At 38.8% G+C, this 20611-nt stretch overlaps 2 protein-coding genes across 3 annotated transcripts in view; one reads left to right on the top strand and one right to left on the bottom strand.

The window, feature by feature from the left end:
• The first annotated feature begins 1191 nt into the window (after nucleotides 1–1191).
• On the top strand, nucleotides 1192–11406 carry LOC111319158 (uncharacterized). The gene is made up of 7 exons (XM_022921983.2): nucleotides 1192–1351; nucleotides 4005–4557; nucleotides 5232–7182; nucleotides 7622–9184; nucleotides 9406–9444; nucleotides 9673–9747; nucleotides 10787–11406. Exons 2-7 carry the CDS (start codon nucleotides 4017–4019, stop codon nucleotides 10869–10871), a joined length of 4254 nt encoding a protein of 1417 aa, XP_022777718.1. The 5' UTR covers nucleotides 1192–1351; nucleotides 4005–4016; the 3' UTR covers nucleotides 10872–11406.
• The window catches only part of LOC111339084 (beta-glucuronidase), a 13779-nt gene continuing 4402 nt past the window's right edge, over nucleotides 11235–20611 (bottom strand). For both annotated transcript variants that reach the window (XM_088742471.1, XM_088742470.1), the window contains 9 exons: nucleotides 19697–20060; nucleotides 18947–19093; nucleotides 18321–18496; nucleotides 17650–17796; nucleotides 15816–15900; nucleotides 15481–15657; nucleotides 14757–14789; nucleotides 13111–13213; nucleotides 11235–12031 (listed from right to left, as the gene is read on the bottom strand). In XM_088742471.1, coding sequence (XP_088598597.1) covers nucleotides 11820–12031; nucleotides 13111–13213; nucleotides 14757–14789; nucleotides 15481–15657; nucleotides 15816–15900; nucleotides 17650–17796; nucleotides 18321–18496; nucleotides 18947–19093; nucleotides 19697–20060 — 1444 coding nt within the window. In that variant the 3' untranslated portion in view covers nucleotides 11235–11819. The remainder of the gene's footprint in view (nucleotides 12032–13110; nucleotides 13214–14756; nucleotides 14790–15480; nucleotides 15658–15815; nucleotides 15901–17649; nucleotides 17797–18320; nucleotides 18497–18946; nucleotides 19094–19696; nucleotides 20061–20611) is intronic.

Below are 20611 nucleotides of genomic sequence, written 5' to 3'. Positions count from 1 at the left end.
CGTATACCCTGCGTTCAAGGGGAAAAGGCGACTCACAAATCTCTGTTAAACTGAGATCCTCAGCCTATCAAGTCCACAAAAATTGCAAACAACATAAAAATCGCCTTTTCTGAATCGATATGGAATTAGGAGCAAACTTGTGGCCCTCCGCACAGAGCAGCCGGCCTCCACTTAACAATTGGTTCATGCTTTAGCGTGCACTATTAAGTTATGGAGCACGCGGGAAGTTTGGAGGGCACGAAAGAAGCGTAAGAGTTGCCCGAGGCGATACCCGAGGGAAACTCCAGCTTCTTGAGTGCTCTCCAAACTTCCCACGTGCTCCATAACTCGATAGTGCACAGCTGAAAGCATGAACCAATTGTTTTAGAGCATAGCCGGTGGAATTGTGCATCAAATCCGACGCGAAAAACGGACAACAATATCAGTTGAAGCGAATCGTGACGGCGCTGTTTCCGAGTCTCCTTTTCCTTTGTTTTTCTCTCTTTCTGCCTCATTTAAGAGCTCTAGCCCAAGGGAAAAGGTCGAAACATTGTTTTCGTTTTCGGACTAGTAGGCCGAGTTTCTGTTTGTATCCATTATTGTCGCGAAATATATTATTTTTCCCCGCGCTAACAATAGCCGCTCGCGCAAAAAAAAAATTTCTGGCGAAGTCGGATTTGCTGACGCTATCAGCGTGCACTATCGGGATTTTGAGCGCGCTCACGTATAATGAATTTAATTGCGCGACTCTGCTAGCAATGTTCTAAATTCCATGATACTCGTTCTCAGACCCGACTTCCGAATCATCAATCTTAGTTTTGCCGAAGGCAAGGGTTATGAAATTCACCTTAAAATTTATAGCGGATGGCTTTTGTTTGGTTTCTTCAGTCTCTCCGTACCCAAAAGATCGTCATGTTGCTTCCCACAAAATATGGTAAATAAATAGATGTAATGAAATATATAATCATTATGCCGGGTAGTTACTGTTTAATGTTTTAAAATAATAATGCTAGATATAAATAAAATCAAAGATAAAAGACGAAAGAAAACACTGGGCAATGTGCCTAACCTTAAATACAACGTATGTACTCTTCTCTTTCTCAAAAACAAAAAGCAAAACATATGGAATCAAGTCACAAGTACAAAGATGACGAACAAACTGCTCTTCACGTGACGAGATACACACAGCTTGGCGTTGGTATCAGATTACTTCATACCATAAAGCAGAGCATTTGGCGTTTCATACCAAAGCGATTCACATCCTCCGTTTGTCTTCAGAGTATCTATTTATTGGCTTTTTAGCGGATAACTACTGAAACTCAAACGTGAATGAGGTTAAAGAACCGTAGAAGACAAGTCTCAGTGATTTGAGGTAAGATGCTCGACGCCGGACAGTTTCGTGCCACTCAAGAAAGGCAATAAAATGGTCAATGGCGTCTCTTACATTTTGTCTCGTGGTTTTGGTTTCTTTCATCTTTACCAAAACTTTGCCTTGTGGTCTAGTTGTAACCGTCAAGAAATCGTTTGTTATATGGTCATGGAAGAATTTCCAAGCGAGTGAGGAATCGTTTAAATTACAGACATGATCCACTTATGTAATTAACACTTTTAATTTGTAATCGCTAAGGAAATATGCAGGTAGCTTATTTGACACCTTTCGCAAATGCTTATTCAAAGAGAAGGCACAATTGTGTTTGGTGGTACAGTTTGATCGGATTGGTAATAGGCAAACTGTACATGAAAGAGACACAACGTGTGGCAAATTAAAGCTGAAGCGTGACCGTACTGAAATATAATTTCAACGTAGGATTAAATAGCGTAGCATAGTCGCTCTCCTTGTGGAGATGATCTAATTTGTTGAATATTTTCGCAGAGCGATTAACTTACAAACTGCTATGAAGTAAACAGCTATAACTTAGCTGTTAAATATAATATTAAGTTGTAGCTTCTATGCTATCGTATCTACAGAAGGGTGTTCTTCGTTCGCAAAAGCCTCTGCGTGTTTGAAATTTAAGACTTAACAGTCTGGATGAAAATACCAGAAGAAATTTGGACAGATTGTGTTACACAGACTCCAATTTGTTTTTGTTTTTTAGTATTTTCAGTTGGGTGTGTTAGAGTGAAGAGGAGGCAGCCTAAAGTATATTTACATTTTTGATGAACTTACCTTTTGGATAAAACTGGACTTTAAAGATATTGATTAAAAAATTTTCCTCTGTACATAGCCCAGACATTTTCTCTGCAGATAACAGTTTCTGTAGCTGTTTGCCATTGTTTTCAAAACTCTTTTCCCAAAGTGAGTATTTTAATCTCTTCTTCATTCCTGTTTCTTTCAGTTGTGTCAATTTTTATGAGACAATCCAGAGCATTACAAATTAGCAAATTAAAAAAAAATACCCGAAGCTCTTTTGCAGCTTCCAAGGATATTTTGAAAGATGTAACCATGGCAACTTTGGAGCTCAACTTGAGAAAACAATGGCAAAATTTTCCCACTTTGGTCAGGTAATGGATATTAACATGACATGTTATTATCCATTACCTGATTGGATATTAACGTGACCAATTTGTGTAATCAGTGGTCCCCTCTAAAGGCCTTACCATTTGACCACTTGAAGTCATGATAATACTATTCTTGTCAAATGATGAAAATTATTTCATGGAGTACATGATGGAAATCAAACTTAAATCTTTCATTAGAATGATAAGTGTTGTGAATAGGTTTAAGATGGCTGAACACAGTTTTTGCACACACTTTTGCTGATGCAATTCAGTGCACACACAAGGATTGCAAAAAAAAACATGCCGTCAATAGAGTGGTCATATTATTTACTCACACGCACCCACACTATCTGTGATATTTTTCTCTAGTAGTTGGTGCAGTGTATTGAGGGCTTAAATTTTTAATCACAAAGATATGTTACAAAAGTTAGTGGTGCAAAGAACCCAGCAATTCTCAGCTTTTTCTTCATTACTAAAAGAACCCAGTTAAATGCAGCGCATGCATAGTAAGTAAAAAAATTGAGATTGAATGGAAAATTTCTTTCTGGAAATATGTCTATTTCCTAAGAACCACTCATTAGAATTGCACGAAATTTGGCATGAAAATACTTTAGGAAATAAGTAACTGGAGTATCAAACACAACTGATTTTCAACCATGGAAATTCTAGATAATCGAGTGAATCTTCAACAAGGGATAATTAAAGATCTCTCTGTTAAATTGTTAGCAAAATGGTGTTAACTTGTGAGTATCGTTACAGGCTTGTAGCATGCAAATTATAAAGAAAATCTTATGACTAGATCTTCTACAAATAAACAAAACCGATTTTACAGGCCTGTTTATATTTATTCATGTTGCCATAGCAATGGCACATGCGTCAGCTTAACTATCAAAACACCAAAGTTTGTGCTGTTAACTTACTGCCAGTTTTGGCGACTGAAAGATCAAGGGTTTTAGAGAAGATGGCAAAAGAAACGCAGGTATCAAAAACTGTGTTCAGCCACCTTAATGATTTTGATGCTGTTACTGACTGTGTTACAAAGCTGCTGTTGTTGGATGTTGTCTGACAGAAATGAATGTGAAATTGGGTATGTGTAAGGACTGATATATGAACTATGACGAAGAAATTGAAAGAAGAAAATGAACTTGAGGATGTAATAAAATGATCACGTAAGCATAAATCATAGCTGCTTTGTAGATCTGTTTTACAGGGGATCGCACTGATAAATATATGGATGTGGAAGGAACTTCTTAAGACCTCTTTTGATAATGATGTGTTTTATCAGGGTCTTTTGAAATGGTGAGTATTCAGAAAAGTCAGGCCTTATCCTTCTTGATAAGGAGATGGTGTCTAAAATGCAACAGGAATCAAACTCTTTTGAGGTGGTTAGGTGTGTTTCAAATGTGGGTGATTTGTGTTGATTAGATGTGAGTCAGGTAAATGACTGTGGGTTGTTTTATTGTAATGTGCCATCTACTATTCCATTCATGTACTATTTATTTATGTTTATCTGCTCTCTGTTTTAGGATCATGTTTCCATGGAGTCATTACTGAATTCCGTGACACCAGGAGATGTGGAATTGACTTTACCTTATTCAGAGACTTTGAATGATTTGATCAACTACAACTCAGAACTTACTAATAGTCCTACCTTGTCATCTCCAAGCCCTAGTCAAGGGACAACTCATTTGGATATCAGCCACAAGTTACCAACTAAGCTCTCTAAAAATCCAAGTACTTATGAAAAAGAACTTCGCACCCTGGTTTTGAATCTTTATTCAGATAAGAATATAACTATCGTGGAACCTATCTCATCAGATGACATGCTTACTTCAGCACAGGATTCCATGGTGCAAGGACCACAAACTAAAGGGGCTCCATGTGGGGTACATCAGAAAGCAAGTGTCCCTCAGCCCCTTGATATGATGCATGTGACGATGCCTCAACAAGACCTTTTAGAATCTGGGTCACTTGGACATTATTCTCTGGATAATGGTAGGGGGGAATTTGAAGAGATTGACACACAGAATCCTCAAAAGCTCCAAGGTTATTTGGTCAACTTTCAGAGAAGCAAGAAAGGTACAGTTGATTGAGTTCAAAATTATTCCTCCTGAGCAAGTGCTCTCTTTGATTAAGCTTTGTTGAAGTTCTTAATTATTAAGACTTTAGCAAGTGTTCAAGGAATGATTTAGTTACTTGGCACAAAAGTATGGTTGCAAGCAGTAGAAGCATTTGACTTTGAACTCTGTTGCTGACTGGGTTGTCACGGCAGCTGTGAGTGTCATCTAGGACAGTTCTTGTCAGGACTTCCTTCATCTGGATCAGTAAACTTAACACAACTGACTATTACTCTGGATCTCAAATCATTGACTACAAGAGCTAAATGAGAAACAACTTTATGTCTGCTTTACGTATGTGTCAATCCAGTTGTAGGTATATCCATACCTTACTTGCTTTGCCACTTGCCTTTGAACTGAACAAAATAACTGTTTTATAGGTACCCGTGCTTTGTTGTGTCTCCTGAACAAATGTATTTCAAATCGAATGGTACTTTAACACAAGTTATGTTTCACATATTACCTGACACCAAATATTGCTGGACTTTGATTAACCGTAAACAAAATGAAAAACAGTTGTAGTTGCTCACTTTATTCAGAAATTTGAGAAGCTGTTAATCTTCAATTAAAATTGCTATAGACCTTGTAGCCCTAACATTTCTTTAACTAGCCACTTTTTTTTTTCTTGCATCACAGAATTGTCATGCCGCCATATCAGCCTCTCCTCAGATCATGTGAATCAACCATTTGATGACTATGGAGTACATCTCGAATTTGCTGAAACAACTGAAACTGATATCTCCGAAGTAGATGGTGGAGAAACCGTTACGGATGGCAAGAGGGAACTAGCTGTGAATAGTCACAAGTTTTCTGACATCATGACAGAGAGTCGAGGTCCACCCTTATCTGTTAAGGAGGAAGGTGTTGAAAGCGAAGGAAATGTTTATCTTGTTCCAGGTATTGATTTTAAGTCCTTTGGGAAGCATTGGAGTGATTCTGTCACTAAAGGGCTGAAATTTGAGGAGACCACTTTAAATGGCGTCGACGTAAATAAAAGTGGCTTAGATCATGAAGAAAGTGCGGATCTTGAAACTACTGGAGACGAGGTAAAAGCGAGTTCGCTGGCTGGAAAAGATTATGGCGAATTTGCTCTTCAACGTGCTAGTTTGGAAGGAAAGCTGCAATCTTTACAGGAAGAATTGGCTAACGTTCTTGAAGACAGGAAGTCACTGCAGATCAGATTGCAAGCGGTAGAAACGCGACTGCGTAAGGAGGTGCACAAAGTGCGGGAAACTAACCCAGTTGCTGTGTCGTTAGTTGAGGAGCTGAAACGAAACAAGCACGAGTTGGAAAGTCAGCTAGTCAAACTGCAGAGCGCGTATGAAGAAAAACATGGCGGTCAAAATGAGGCACTGGAGCAGTTGAAGAGATCCTATGTTACCATTCAAAATCTTAAACAGAAGTTGTCTTTAGTAGAGGGAGAAATTAATCAGCGTGAGGAAATGGTGGGTTCACTTCAAATTGAAATGGAAAATCTAAAGAAACTGCTTGAAAAAGCCAAAGAGAAGAATGATAAATTCAAGAAAGAGAATATGGATTTGAATGCAGAGATAGCGAGGCTTGTGGATGTCAAGGAATGGCTTCAAAAACAGTTGGGTTTCGCTCAAGAAGCCCGTACGAAGTTACAACTTGAAGTTAGCGAATCTGAAACAATAGTTGCAGCCAAAAACCAGCTTATAGAACAGTTGAGATGCGAAGGTGCGAGATCAAGTCGGCAGCTCACTGAATTGCAACAGAGTTCACTCTTGGAGAAAGCGCAGATTCTGAAGCACATGGAGCAAGTAGAAGAAGACATTACTCGACAAAACTTCGCTTTTAAGGAGGCAGAAATTGAAAAACAAAAAATGCAAAACGTTTTGGAAGCAAAGGTTGATTCGCTTGTGAATGAAAACAAGAAACTTCTCGAGTTGATGAGCTCCGCTGTGGAGATTGAGAAGGAACTTGATGTAGCGAAACAAGATCTAGTTTCAAAACAAGCTTTACTTGAAACTATAATCAAAGAAAAAGAGAAAATCAGGGAACAACTGAAGCTTGCACGTGATTCCACCGAGGAGTACAAGCAAAATCTTCACGAGTTGGAGTCAAAGTTTACCGAAACTAAACAAGAATTGAAAGTCGCTCAAGACGATATTGGAGAAAAACAAAGCTTTATTGAAAAGCTGCAGGAAGAAAAAAGAATTTTAAAAGAAAATCTAGAAGTTGCCAATAAAGAACGAGAAGCTTGTGACAATGCTATTCACACATTGAAGTTAGATCTCGAGAAGGTTGATCGCCGCTTTAAACTGATGAAAAGAGAACTCACGTCCAAAACCAGTCAGCTTGAAGAAACAACGCTACAGAAAGATGTGTTCATGGGCGAGCTGTGCACACTGAGGGAGGGTTTGGAAAATCAGGTTGCTGTGGCTTATGCGTTGAAGGAAGAATTGGCGCAGAAAGACAAGCTTCTTCAGCATTTTCAGGGGGTGAAAGACGCATTGGAAAAAGAGATTATTAGTTTGACCCAAAAGTTAGAATATTCACAAGGAGAGATTACGCAAGTGGACAAGGAGAAGGGGGAGATTCAGAAACAACTTGAGACGGCAAAAAGGTAAAAAGTATTATTCCTTATCAATACCTGACATCCGGTTTAGACAGTAGGGTCCGATTTTATGCAATAGTGTCCGATTTAGACTCTAGTGACCGAGGTTAGACAGTAGTGTTCGATTTTAGACACGAGTGTCCGATTTTAGACGCTATAGTCTGTACATTGCTACAGCTACTGAACCGAATTTAGCACAGTTTTAAAGACTAAAACTTTTAATAGGATTATCCACCCAGTGTTCCTGATAGGAAGTCTTTGTGTCTGTGTAGAGGGGGTCAATTGATTTAGGGAGTGTTATTGTGAACCGTACATTGATTTTCCTTAGCAGTCAGGGAAACGCCCCAAGAGCTTACAGGCGTATTATAATACTTATTTTTGTGGATACATATGCGGTCCAAATGTCTTTTGTTGATCATGTTCTTTTTATTCCTTCATCTTTCAACAGGGACAATGTGCTTCTGGAAGAAAAGTTCCACAAATCCCAGCTGGAACGAGCCAGACTGGAAGGCGAAGTTGAAACGACACGTCAGTCAGACCAGCTTGAGAAAGATGCCTTGAAAAGTCAGAATGCATCGCTAAGAGACGAAATCAGGACACAGAAAACACAGCTCCAGGCAGATGTTATGAAAGAGCACGATAAAGTAATAAATCTTGAACAAGAACTGAAATACCTGACTGATGAGATTATTAGAAAAGAAGGTAAATATAACAAAGACCTACAGGCCTTTGAAGAAAAACTACAAGAAATGAAGAAAAATGAGAAATTGGCTGAAAAAGAATTGAAAAAGCTTCACGATGTAACTGAAGAAAGGGTAGATAAGCTGAGGAAAAGTTATGAAGCAGAATTGGAAAATGGCAAAAGCGATCTTGTGACTCTCCAACAGGAAAAAAGTAAAATGGCTCAAGAATTTGAATTATTTCAGAAGAAAGTCACGAATGAGCTTGGAATTAAAGACAGAGATATGAGACAGATGGAAAAAGAACTTTCAGTCTTGAAGAAGACACTCAAAGGAAAGAACTCAGAGTTAGAGAAAACACAATTCTGTGCCATAGAACTTGAACGAGAGAAGGGTCGTCTGGCTGGAGTTTTAGCAAGTCAGAAAACCTTGCGAGAACATGTCGTTAAAATTGAAAGTGAAATAGCAGCTCGGGAATCAGCCTTGCTCGAGGCGGCTAACGAGCTAGACAGAGTAAAAAAGGACAAAGATTTACAAACAAGGACGGCAAGTGAAAAAATACAAAACCTGGAGGTTCAGCTGAAGACCATAAGAGAAGAAAAGAACAACCTGCGGGACACTTTCAGAAAAGAAAGGCAGGAAAATATTGTTTTGAGAAGTGAAGTTGAGGAAAGTTCAAATGGCATCGCAGAGTTGATGAAGAAACTGAGCGTGGCTGAAACGGAAATTAAACAGCTGCAAGAGAAGCTTAACAATGGAAGTAGTGAAGCCAAGAGATATCGATCTGCTCTGGAGGGGTTGAAGGAAAGCTTTGCAGAAGAACAAACTGAACGCGAGAGTTTACAAAAGAGATTGGAGGCATTGTTGGAACAAGAGACAGCCAAGGATAGGATAGCAGAGAGCTTGGAATGGGAAGTTGGTAGGCGAACAAAAGAGGTGGACTACCTTAAAGAGCAGATGCGAGTCATGGAGGAGAGGCAACAGTTAGAGATGGAGAACTTGAAAACTGCCCTACAAGTATCTAGAAGCGAAACAACATCGCTGCGTTCTGAGTTATCAGAGGCAAGGAAAGCCAAATGTACCTACCAAACGAAAACATTTGAATTGAAAGATTCCCTTCTCTCCGTGAGACGAGCCGCAGAGTCGTTAAAACAGCAATTATTCTTGAAGCGCCAGGAGATGGAATCCTTGATAAAGGATGTTTTGGCTTCAAGGAGTCTTCCACAACTGCAAGAGGATATTACAAAGAAAAGGGAAACAATGCTTGGAAGTGAGAAAACGGAAGAGGACGTGGGTGCTGCTAGCAATATGTCCATTGCCGTTAACATGAGGTAAAGCAATGACTTTCCCTGAAATTAATTCTTTCAGTGTTTGTTTCGATTTTGGTTTTGTTTTTCTTCAGCTTTGCTTGTTTAAAGCACGATCTATTTAGTTTTGACATAGTTAATCGATTAACTATGGTTTTGACGAAGAAGAGTTGTTCGATTTCAAAAATAGAGTAAATTTCGAAGGATACTTGGTTACTTGAAACTCTCGTTATCTCGTTTTTCAGGCCGATTTCCAGTCTACAAGAATGCATGTCTTCACTGAGGTAGGTAAACAGAGCTTCATATCAAAACCTTTCAACCGTGATTACGTTGGCAAATTTCTTTCAACTTTTCAAAAGTATTCATGATGAATTTTCCAGGAAAAACGGCGAAACCAACAAGTGAACGACCTCGAAACAGGCTGATAGAGTTGTTGCAAGAAACGCGTAATATTATGAGAAAAAATTACCATGCGTTTACTTCTATATTTTCCAACACTTTGTATTTCTCAGGTCACAAATCAGCAACCTGCAGAAACAAATGAACGATCACACAGACTCTGTGCAAACGGCCACTACGACTTGGAGGTAAATTGCAACGCATAAAGTTGTTTGTTTGAGATTTGCTCTTTTTCCTGGCTTAGTACAACAAATTGCCTCCTCCTCTTCCGCATTTGTTCCTCTTGGGTAAAGTTCTCTCTTTCTCGTTAGTTTTCCTCGCTGTTGGAAGAATGCACGAAGGATCTCAACGTAAACTATCACGTTCTACTCTGGTTTGACCGGCTTCACATCGAACCTTAAGAAGCTTCTCTATTACGTTTTAAAACTGCAAACACTTGTCGAATTCGTTTTGCCGCCCAAACAAAGTTTTCATGAAAATTGTCGGTTGAATTGCTGACCGAAACAAGATGGCGGACAGCAGTCGCTAACACGAAATTGCAATCTTGAACGCGGCGATTTCCGGCAAAAAATGCGAAAATCATTTTAAAGATGTTGGTGTAATATCAAACAAAGTAAAAAATTAAATATGATAAAAATAACAAAAACAGCATATATTTATTGAAAGTCGAAAGAGGAACGCTTTCCATACAGCAATATTCAAGCGATAAGCAATAATGCCGAACGAAATCTTGCACCGGTTTGAATTAAACCGTAATCAATGATCAACAACAAAATAAATTTAAGTTCCTTGAGAGTGATATTTACATTTCTCTTGATAATAAAATGAGACAACTAACCGTTTAAGGACTTGCTTTGATACAATATTTTAAAGACAGTTCGTAACGACCTTCCACGTGCAACATTGTCGACAGCAGCTTTTAATTTCCCCGCCAAAAAATATGCTGTACATTGCTCATGCGCTTTCTCGGGCCCAGAACCTCCGTTTCTTTGGTGGATATGAGGTGATGGTTGGAAGTAAAGTTAAGTAGCGTGAAGTGACGTTAGTGAAGAGCATCTATATCTAATTAATCGAATTCAGATATGCGGATATACGTTGCTGTGGTACGTGACTTCGTTCTAGTCATGTTTTGAAACAGAACTCAAGTCTGGCGGCATTCGAGGTCGTAAACTCCCCTTCAAATTCAGACTAGACAAACTGTTAATATATGTCCTTTTTTTTTTTTAGGTCGTTTAAGGAAAATGTTCATCAACTTCAAGCAAGTCGCAATACACAAAGCAGCCAACAGCTGACAGCCGAGAAAGACACTTAAACTCTCTTCAACAAATTTGTGACTTAGGTTAATCGGTAGCGAATTGGAACAAATATGGGGAAAAAAAACTATAATCTAAAGGGTGCTCTCAGAGGTGCTCTTCAAAAAACGTGTGCAGTGGATTCACAATTGTTGAAACCAGACTGAAAAAATGTTTGCGTAGCATGTTTGTACAATATTCTTTGATGAAAGGTGACTATTGTTTCGATGCTTTTCAACATATTCTACAAGCCTTACCGATCGTATTTGTAATTACAGCAAGCAAACTTAAATGCGAAAAAGGCACTTAAGTAAGTTGGACGGTTAGCTGGTGTTTGAGTGAAAAACAACTCCATTCTTTATCAGATAGACAAGTAAAAGGCATTATTTCATTTTAAGTCAAATTTATTTTTATATTTGATCTCTGCAAAAACAACATGGATGTGTTTATTTTCTGTTTGTAAAAATAAATATTATGAAATTATTTTTTGCCGTCTTAGTCAACAATTGAATAACAGATAAATAGTGATAAATAAAAATGAGTTTCTACACATTATGTCAGTATTTCAATTATTCTTGACTTTCAGGTTAAAGTGCAAATTTAAAAGTACTGGGACGAGCTCAGTAGTGACTAGTTTAGAACATTGTAAATCTTTGCTTCACGCCTGGGTACTAGGCTACTTCAAAGTCTTACCGTCACGAGAACAACTGGTCTCTAGGATCACTCTTCTTACCGCCCCTTCTCTTTTGCCCCGGGCCTAGGGCGCGGGAAGAAGAGGAAGCCGAGAAACGAGGTTGTCACCAAAATAACTGCAGTTGTTCATTTTATTTCGGAGGAATTTAGAAGAAAAACTGATTAAAGCGTTCAACATTGAAAAATGTAAAAAGCTTCACACTTTCAACGCTATCTCCAATACCTAGTGTTCATTGCGTTTTTTACTTTCTTAGAAATCACTTCCTGGACAGTCCTTAATTAAGCCTATCCACAGCGGGTTGTGTTATATTGGCCGCATTACGACTTTCAAAACGAAGAAGAGTGTCCAGTAACTCGTCCCCAGTCCTTAACCCGCCTTGTTCAAGGGTTATGTTGAGATATCGCTGGCGCAGCAAGTGGGCAGCGGCCTTGGGTTGCCTTTGACGTGTCAGGATTCCTTTCTTGTTGCCTCCCACACGGGTCGTACCTTATGGGAAGAATAAATTGATGCCATAGTGAAAACAAACCGTGACCAGTTGAGGGCGTAACTGAGATACATGTGGCCCCTTTCCTACTTAGAAAAGCAAAACTGACGAGACGCATTGATAAAACAACCTGGCACACTCCCTAATGTCACTAAAACGCTATTGAAACGTTGTCCCCCTCCCCTTCTCTCCCTCCCCAATTCTCTCTCATCATGTCTACATCACTGACTGCGAACTCAGTGACTTGGTCTTTCTCAGTGAGTCTAGATGGGACAGGTTGAAGGGATTCCTAGAGCCCCCGACACTAAATTAGCTTCCCGCCTCCCAGTTAGCTCAATGGATAGAGCGCTGGACTGTTGTGTGGGAGGTCGAGGGTTCAAGCCCCGGCCGGACCAACATTCAAGGTCTTAAAATAATTGAGAAGAATATGCTTCCTCTCTATAACATCAAGAAATGGTTAGATATTCTAGTCTTCTCGGATAGGGACGAATAAATGGAGGTCCCGTCTCCTGCAGGAGGGGTACCGGTAGGAGACGTTAATTTCCCACGCACGCGATTACTGTGTGATGGATGTCCTTCCCCGGGGTGGGAGGGGTGGGTTGGGTTTAGGTGGATGAACCTAGTTGGGGACTACGTGTCCTATTGTTCTTCCACCTGTACAGTGTACAAATCCCCGGGGTGGGATGGGTGGGTTGGGTTTAGGTGGATGAACCTAGTAGGGGACTACGTGTCCTTTTGTTCATCCACCTGTACAATGTACAAATCTTTAGAAACGAAACGAAGCTCTTTTCAAAAAAATTGCAAAAATAGTTGATAATAAGTGAATATGTTAAATGGTGACTCCATTGAAAATAGATTTACCAACTGTGAGGATTCCAAGTACAAAAAATATCATCATGATATTCATACTGGAAAATGCGTAAGAGTAACCTTTTGAAACATAAACTCACACTGACTTTTCCTCAGGGTGCATTTCCTAAGACTTGAATTTCCCCTCTCCCTCACCCATATGGCAACCATCTTTGGCGACTCTCGGACCCTTTTTTCACAAACCCTAGATTCGCTCCAAGTTTCAACTCACCTTGTTGCGTCATGAAGTCTGCGAAATTCCAGATCATCTCGCCAATGAAAAATTCTTTCCTAAGTCTATCAAACACGGGAAAGTACTGCAAGAGGGTCTCTACCTGCGCGGTTGATATGATACCAGATGTGGTTAGCTAAAGCGCTTTTAAGAATAGAATATTCATTTCATCTTAACTCATTAATCACTGTGGGTGAATAGTATCTAATAGGCCGTCTTACAGTTGTGTACTTAGTTACCAAGCCTTTGATTTAGAGTGAGGCTAAAGGTGACTTGTTGAGATGACGGACCAGTATCTAGTCAGCATGATAACAAAGTAACTTACATACATATGATGCACGATCCTCGCAGTAGATAGCGCTATTTAAGCAATAGCGAAAATCAGACCTGAAAAAAAATCAGGCCTGTACGGGATTCGAACCACTGACCTCTGCGATACTAGTGCAGCGCTTTACCAATTGAGCTAACAAGCCAACTGGAAGCAGGCCGTTAAGTTGATTCGTAATAAACCCGTGAAAGTGATAAATGAGATACAATGAAATATATGAATTTCATATATTTTGCACTGCGGTATTAGATACATATGATGCAAGCTCAATTGGTAGAGCGCTGCACTGGTATCGCAGAGGTCAGTGGTTCGAATCCCGTACAGGCCTGAATTTTTTTTTTTTTTTTTTTTTTTTTTTTCTCCCAGGTCTGATTTTCGCTATTGCTTAAATAGCGCTATCTACTGCGAGGATCGTGCATCATATGTATCTAATACCGCAGTGCAAAATATATGAACTTTCACGTATTTCATTGTATCTCATTTATCACTTTCACGGGTTTATTACGAATCAACTTAACGGCCTGCTCCCAGTTGGCTTGTTAGCTCAATTGGTAGAGCGCTGCACTAGTATCGCAGAGGTAGTGGTTCGAATCCCGTACAGGCCTGATTTTTTTCAGGTCTGATTTTCGCTATTGCTTAAATAGCGCTATCTACTGCGAGGATCGTGCACCATACGTATCTAATACCGCAGTGCAAAATATATGAACTTCATATATTTCATTGTATCTAAAGTAATTTACATTTGAAAAGCAGCAACTTTTGTATCATAGCAGGGCACCCTTAGCCTCACTCCTGTCCAATTCAAAAGCTTAGCAACCAAGCACGCAACTATAAAATGGACTATTTCTCCTTACAATTTCACCCCTGAATGAAACATGAGAGTCATGAGAATAAAGCAAATGATCATCAACTTCAGTAAGCTCTTACTTATTAAACAAATTCTCCTTGTCCGTACCACGTAATATGTGAAGAACAGTTTGGAAAATATGCATACTGACATCAGGGTTTATGGGTTAATCACTCGGTTGGAGCCTTGAACGTGGGAAACAAGAAACGGCGAACTTGCATCCTGTAATCTTTTCTATTCTGTAGCCAATTCAGCCGCATCTTGCCAATCATCACGCAATTCAATGCATTCTTGAACCAAGGTTTAACCTGACAAACCAGTTTCAAGCGCCGAATTCGTTCAAATATTGTGCTATTTTCAAGATACGAATTTACAGCATGGAGGTTCTCGTTGATTTAACCGACTTCTAAGAGCATTTAAATAAAGCGCAGGCGTCAGGGCTCTCGACTTTTTTCAAACTTGAGAACTTACTTGATATTCCTCCGAAAACATCGTAGGAGGTTCCTGCAAAAAAAGAAAAGAATATTAACAGTAACGATGATGACAATAATAGTCATTAAGATTAATCTGCGGAAAAATTATTCATGTTACAGGAACTTGAAGTAAATATGATTACACACTATAGTCACTTGCACAGAATCTGAAGCGACTCAAAATCTTAGGAATAAATTTTCAGCCTTCACGAAGGCCACCTGAACGTGCGAAATCAAAACATGAAGAACATAATGAATTTTCTTGAGCTTGCATCCTGGCTTAGTTAAGTCAGATTCAGAAGCTCCTACTTCCGCCTACAGACCATTCCTAAAGTCCAAAAGGTCTCCGTTTCAAGTCGAGGGTACTTACTAAGCCTTCGATGTTCAATACAGGTGGAGAGCAATACAAACAGGACTCAGTAAAAGAGTCACCATGACTGCTTAATAGAGGTAACCGCCTAAAAGAGGTGAAAATTATAGTGATTGAGGGGAAAAACTTTCGGGACTTTGAAAACCAACCGCTTAATAAGGTGCCGCTAAATAAAGGTTAGACTGTGAGTTTAAGTACGACAAAACACACTGCCTAAAGGGTGGGAAAACGCGAGCAACCAAGTGGTGACTAATTTTAGAGTTGCATATGATTGGTTGAAAATTTGGCACGAGTCTTCTTAACCAAACACAAAACGCAGTGATATAAAACAAGAGAAATCATGGGCACGTACCACGTGCATACCGGCCACAGTGTCAGCTCCATATTCAGCCTGTACAACTGGTTTTGAGTGAGTATCAAACCAGTCCCTCAGCTCTCGCTCTAACTGTTTAGAAATAAGTTGTGTCTGGCCATAGTCGTGGTACCAGGCGTAATAACGATTGCAGAATATCACATCGCAGAATTGTACCTGTAAAAAATGGAAGAGATCAGAGACGAACTAAGATACTGTAAATCACAATGGTAGTTCGATTACTCGGTCATCCCTCAGAACGAATCAACTCGGGCTCTATAAAGTGAACCTTAAGCGATGACATAACTGTTTAACTGAAAGCATCAGTAACTCACAACTTTATCACTCCACGCTTTGAACATAGTTACAAATGTCACGGGTCGCGTTTTGTCCAGTTGGCGTGTAACGTCAAACAGGGTCCTGAGAAGACATAATTTGAAACAAAGGTAAATCTCCAATTCGTATGGAACACCCTTAAGAAACACAAACTTCTCATCAATAATCTTGTTATGATTTCATCTCATATTAAGTTGGTTGTCAGTTGGAATCTTTGAGCTGTTTGTCTACGGTTTAACCCTTCAACTTTTTTTTCTCCTTTTTTTCCTCTTTTATTATAAATTCTAAATGTATGTAGTATGTTATCGCGCTATATCAATAAGTCTAGTATTCATTCTATTTAACAGTTATTCGCCGAAGGCGAGGTGAATATCGTCGACTAATCCTCGAGACGAAGTCGAGGGGATTATTCGACAATTCACCGAACCTGAGGCGAATAATTGTTTTAGTATAATTTCAGAGCTGAACAACAGAGAAATTTCTAAAATCATAACATTTTAGTAACATTGATTAACATACTGTATAAACGCGTGGTACGGTTTATACGGTGTCATATAAGGAACCGCTCGACCAATCAGATTACTGGAAACTCTTTGCTCAGCTCTGAAATTATACTAAATATTTATATTAAGAACTATTCTCTTAATACCCTAATTTATCATTACCTTACACTTGTATCTTGGACCTCTCTATTTACTTAAATAGGACAGTGACCAACACGAAAGCTACGGCTACTTTGGTCAGTGTGCATACATATACAAACCTGCATGATATCTACTTCTCATTATCTTCTTCACCTAGTTATATAAGTCATCTCATACTGTATTCATTTGAATAGTGCGAAATAAACTTGGAAGCTTTGGAAGCTCAACTCCCAAGAGTGACTGGCTTTATATCATATGTAAAGGTCATGAAAATAAAGGAGATGAACACCAATTTAAGGAGCTCCTGTTTGTCAAAAGAAATTCTCCTTGGAGAATATAAATACTAATGTTAGGGTGAGTGTGTTTGAAACGCAGTCTACGAATGGGTGAAGTATGTTATTCCGGATGGTGTTGCGTTCACTTAACTAGACTATGAACTTTAGGCGAAATGCTGAGAAAGAATCTACAATAACATTTCAGACCTTCTCTGGGAAGTGCCAATGTTCCTGATACGAAATGAAAAATGAATCTATGATGCACCAAAGACATACTTCAAAGGGCCATCTTACGGTTTGTGGCTCGTCGAAAATATAACTTGCTCTTCTTAAGCTACTCAGAGCACTCTTCGACTGAGTGTCGAAAACTCAAAACCAAAGGAGTATAAACCGTCCTATATCAAAATAGCTCAATTCCAATTCTAAACAGATACCGCGTCGTTCGGTGGAGTGTTGTAGGACCAAAACAAAACTAATAGAAACAACCATCAGAACAAAGCAAAATAACACAAAGAATCAAGAGAGCTCAGAGTAAATCCAAGCACTCTACCTGAAGCGCGGGAAAACACAGATGATTGTTTTTAGTTTGCCACTTGATTGGTTGAAGAGTTGGCGCTAGTTTTTTTGCACAACCAATAACAAAGCTCATTAAAGTAAAACCAAAGCAATTGCTCAAGCTAATCCCCACAGCCAATCAGATTGAAAGAAAAGATAGCGGGCTGATGGAAACGTAAAGTGAAAACGAGTAAACTGCGAGAGGTGCAGGAAAACGTAAGTGACTAAATTGTGCTGGCACGAGATTTCTAGGCAAATCACAGAGTGGGGTAAAGCAAAACCAATGCAGTCACAGACTACACCTGGCACCACGTATAAAATTGTTCTATTCCGGCTCCGCTATTGTGGTATGTTCTTACTTGAAGTATGGTACCGACTTGGGCTTGTCACTACACGGTTCATTAGCTACAGACCACATGACAACCGCTGGCCTGTTCTTATCGCGGCGTATCAATTCTTCCATGACTTCTGTGTGATGTTCCAAGGATTCTGTACCAAGGTTATTACTGAAGAAAAACGAAAAGAGTGAGCTAAATTTGGACTTAGAATTTTCTTTATGACCTGAATGGAAATTAGCTACATAATTATACAAATCACCCTCTACCTTATTTTCGTGAATCAGCCAGTGATTGGTCAAGATATTTAAAAGAGATAATACAGTCAGTACGTATAGCGTAGGGCAATCTTGTCAGCAATCATCAATCAAAAAAACATTTTAAAACTCTTTGCTATGTGGGTAGACTGAAAAATTTATACAAACGTTTGACCAGATATGAAAATTCCTAAATTTATCCTTCATCCATTTAGAATTTGTCACAAACATTGAGGACAGGATAATATCCAGCTGTTGTTTGGGACAATGAGCGGACATTCCCCAAGGAAGAACAGAGTAAGGACCCTAACATGCAAGACTCATTCAACTTACACTGGAGAAAACACTGGAGAGGCCTATTAATTTTTAAACATACTGCCCCAAGCAGCTGATTTCTAACTGTCAGTAAGCACTCTAATCTGGCTCAAAGCAACTTACAGTCTAATTCCCACTCCAGGGCACTCATCCACTACCACAATTCCTTGCTGATCAGCCATATCCATGATCTCTTCAGCATAGGGATAGTGACTTGTCCTAAAGCTGTTTGCACCTAGCCATTTAAGAAGACTGAAATCCTTGGCTATCATGACATAATCCAGACCCTTACCACGAATCTTTGGATAAAAATGCAGGTGATTCTTATAAGGACTGAATCTTACAAGCATTGGGGCCCATCATGGTTTCTAAAGGGACCAAGTGTATTACTATACCCATTTTTGATAAGAGTCCTGTTCCTGGCTCCATTTAAGTCAGGGGAGATGAGAAAAAAGGCAGGGCTTGACACTAAACGTAGCCATCTAGCCACAGACTAGTAGAAATTCAGTTTTGGCTAGTGGTTTTCAATTTCCACAATTAAGCTAGTTTGGCTAGCAAACAAACTGAAATTGTTGTAACATCTAAGTTGTCGCTAGCCATTTGGCTAGTAAGTTGAAAAGTTAGTGTAGAGCCCTGAAAAGGTGAGCATGCTTGTGTAGAAAGGCATTTGCTGCACAATTTAACTAATCTAAATTTATCAGTATGATTATTAGATCTCTATATCTATGATGCATAGGTATTCCACTTACATCAGCATCCTCATGTTTTCCAAATCCTTTGAAGTAAAATGGCTTGTTGTTTATAAGAAGACTGGTTCCTTCGACTTTGACAGTCCGTATACCCACAGGGAGGTAATACACATCTTCTAATGTAAACAGTGCAGACCGGGTGACCACCTGCAGTGTACCATATAAGGCAAAATATAAAAATTAAGATTGGAAATGGGATTTATTGAAGACCCTGGAACCATTGGGGAAAACGCAGTTGATCTAAAACAATTTAATCCTGAACAAACTAAGAAATTGCCTGCTTTGATCCCACAAAAAGAGAAAACATCACACTTGGTTTAAACACTTTGTAACTACAGGGCATTTTTTTGGTGGCAAGAAAAAAGGATTTATAGTTATCTACTTTTACAAACAGTTTAAGCAACAATGGAGTTACAATAACAAATTTGTGCAAAAATGAAGAAAATTCCAAAGAGTTTTGTCAATCTTTGGCATAATCATTTTAAGCCATTTAAAAAACTCAGTTTGTTCAAACAACATTGCAGGATTCTGGCTATGATTTCTTTTTTTTTTTCATCTTTATCCACCTTACCCCACTGAATGAATCTCTATCAGCTGAATAGCTATTTATCCATTGGAAAGTGTTATCAACCCTTTATCCAGCTGGGCCCTTAACTTCCTCACAGTTCATAAAAGCATCCTGGTCAACATTGAGCTTGCATGGTTAATAATAACTGAATTTCATAAATTGATAAAATGTATTGCAACAACCTTTAGTGAGTACAAATATGCAGGCTTCTCACTCATTCCAATTGGCCACCAAAGCAATGGATTCTTGATTGACAACGTTCCTTCAAACATATCAGGGCCTCCAGCTGAGGCAACAACAAATCCCAATTTATCATACAGAAGATATTCCATGGTGATATCACCTTTTGGAAGCATGGCAATAGTACTGATTGATGACACGGTTGCAAGAAATTTGACTTCACCAACATTGTCTGAGAAAGTTGTTGTCACGGTGATGTCAGAGAGATAAACAATGGGCGTGGTGTATAATTTGACTGGACGATGAATACCAGCATAGTTAAAGAAATCAAAAGTATATTTCTGGACAAAAAATCCAGGTGGATACCTGATAAAAAATAAATAATAAAAATTAAATAATTAAAAAAAATAAATTTTCTGTTTTAAAGTGAAAATAATCATTCAAAGTTTGCTTGAGTACAATCTGACTTAAAAATCTCTCTGCCTTAATGCACACTTCCTTTAACAAATGTTTTCAGAATTTATTCTCCTATCAAATTATAATGTAATTTGGCTTAATTACAACCAATATCTAAGCTCTGATCAATACTTTGATGATCTAGAGAGATTTTCCATTTTAAATCTGTCATGGATTCAAACATTGAGCAAGGTTACTAAATTCTAAAGCTTCAAACAATTAATGAAGCCATTAAGTTGATTCATAATAAACCCGTAATGATAAATCAGATATGATGAATATTATATGTCTTGAATGAACTTCATATATTCATCATATCTGATTTATCATCACAGGTTTATTATGAATCAACTTAACGGCCTGCTCCCAGTTGGCTTGTTAGCTCGATTGATAGAGCGCTGCACTAGTATCGCAGAGGTCAGTGGTTCGAATCCCATAGAGGCCTGATTTTTTTCAGGTCT

This window comes from Stylophora pistillata, chromosome 13 (genome assembly GCF_964205215.1).
Source record: "Stylophora pistillata chromosome 13, jaStyPist1.2, whole genome shotgun sequence".
Lineage (NCBI taxonomy): Eukaryota > Metazoa > Cnidaria > Anthozoa > Scleractinia > Pocilloporidae > Stylophora > Stylophora pistillata.
Note: the sequence above shows the minus strand (reverse complement) of the source record. Positions and strands in the feature narration are given on the sequence as shown.

Bases quoted from the DNA above. Each gene is read 5' to 3' on its own strand.
- LOC111319158 (XM_022921983.2), top strand. From the start codon at position 4,017: ATGGAGTCATTACTGAATTCCGTGACACCAGGAGATGTGGAATTGACT. The intron at 4,558-5,231 runs GTACAGTTGATT...CTTGCATCACAG, and splicing joins CTTTCAGAGAAGCAAGAAAG to AATTGTCATGCCGCCATATC. The intron at 9,748-10,786 runs GTAAATTGCAAC...TTTTTTTTTTAG, and splicing joins ACGGCCACTACGACTTGGAG to GTCGTTTAAGGAAAATGTTC.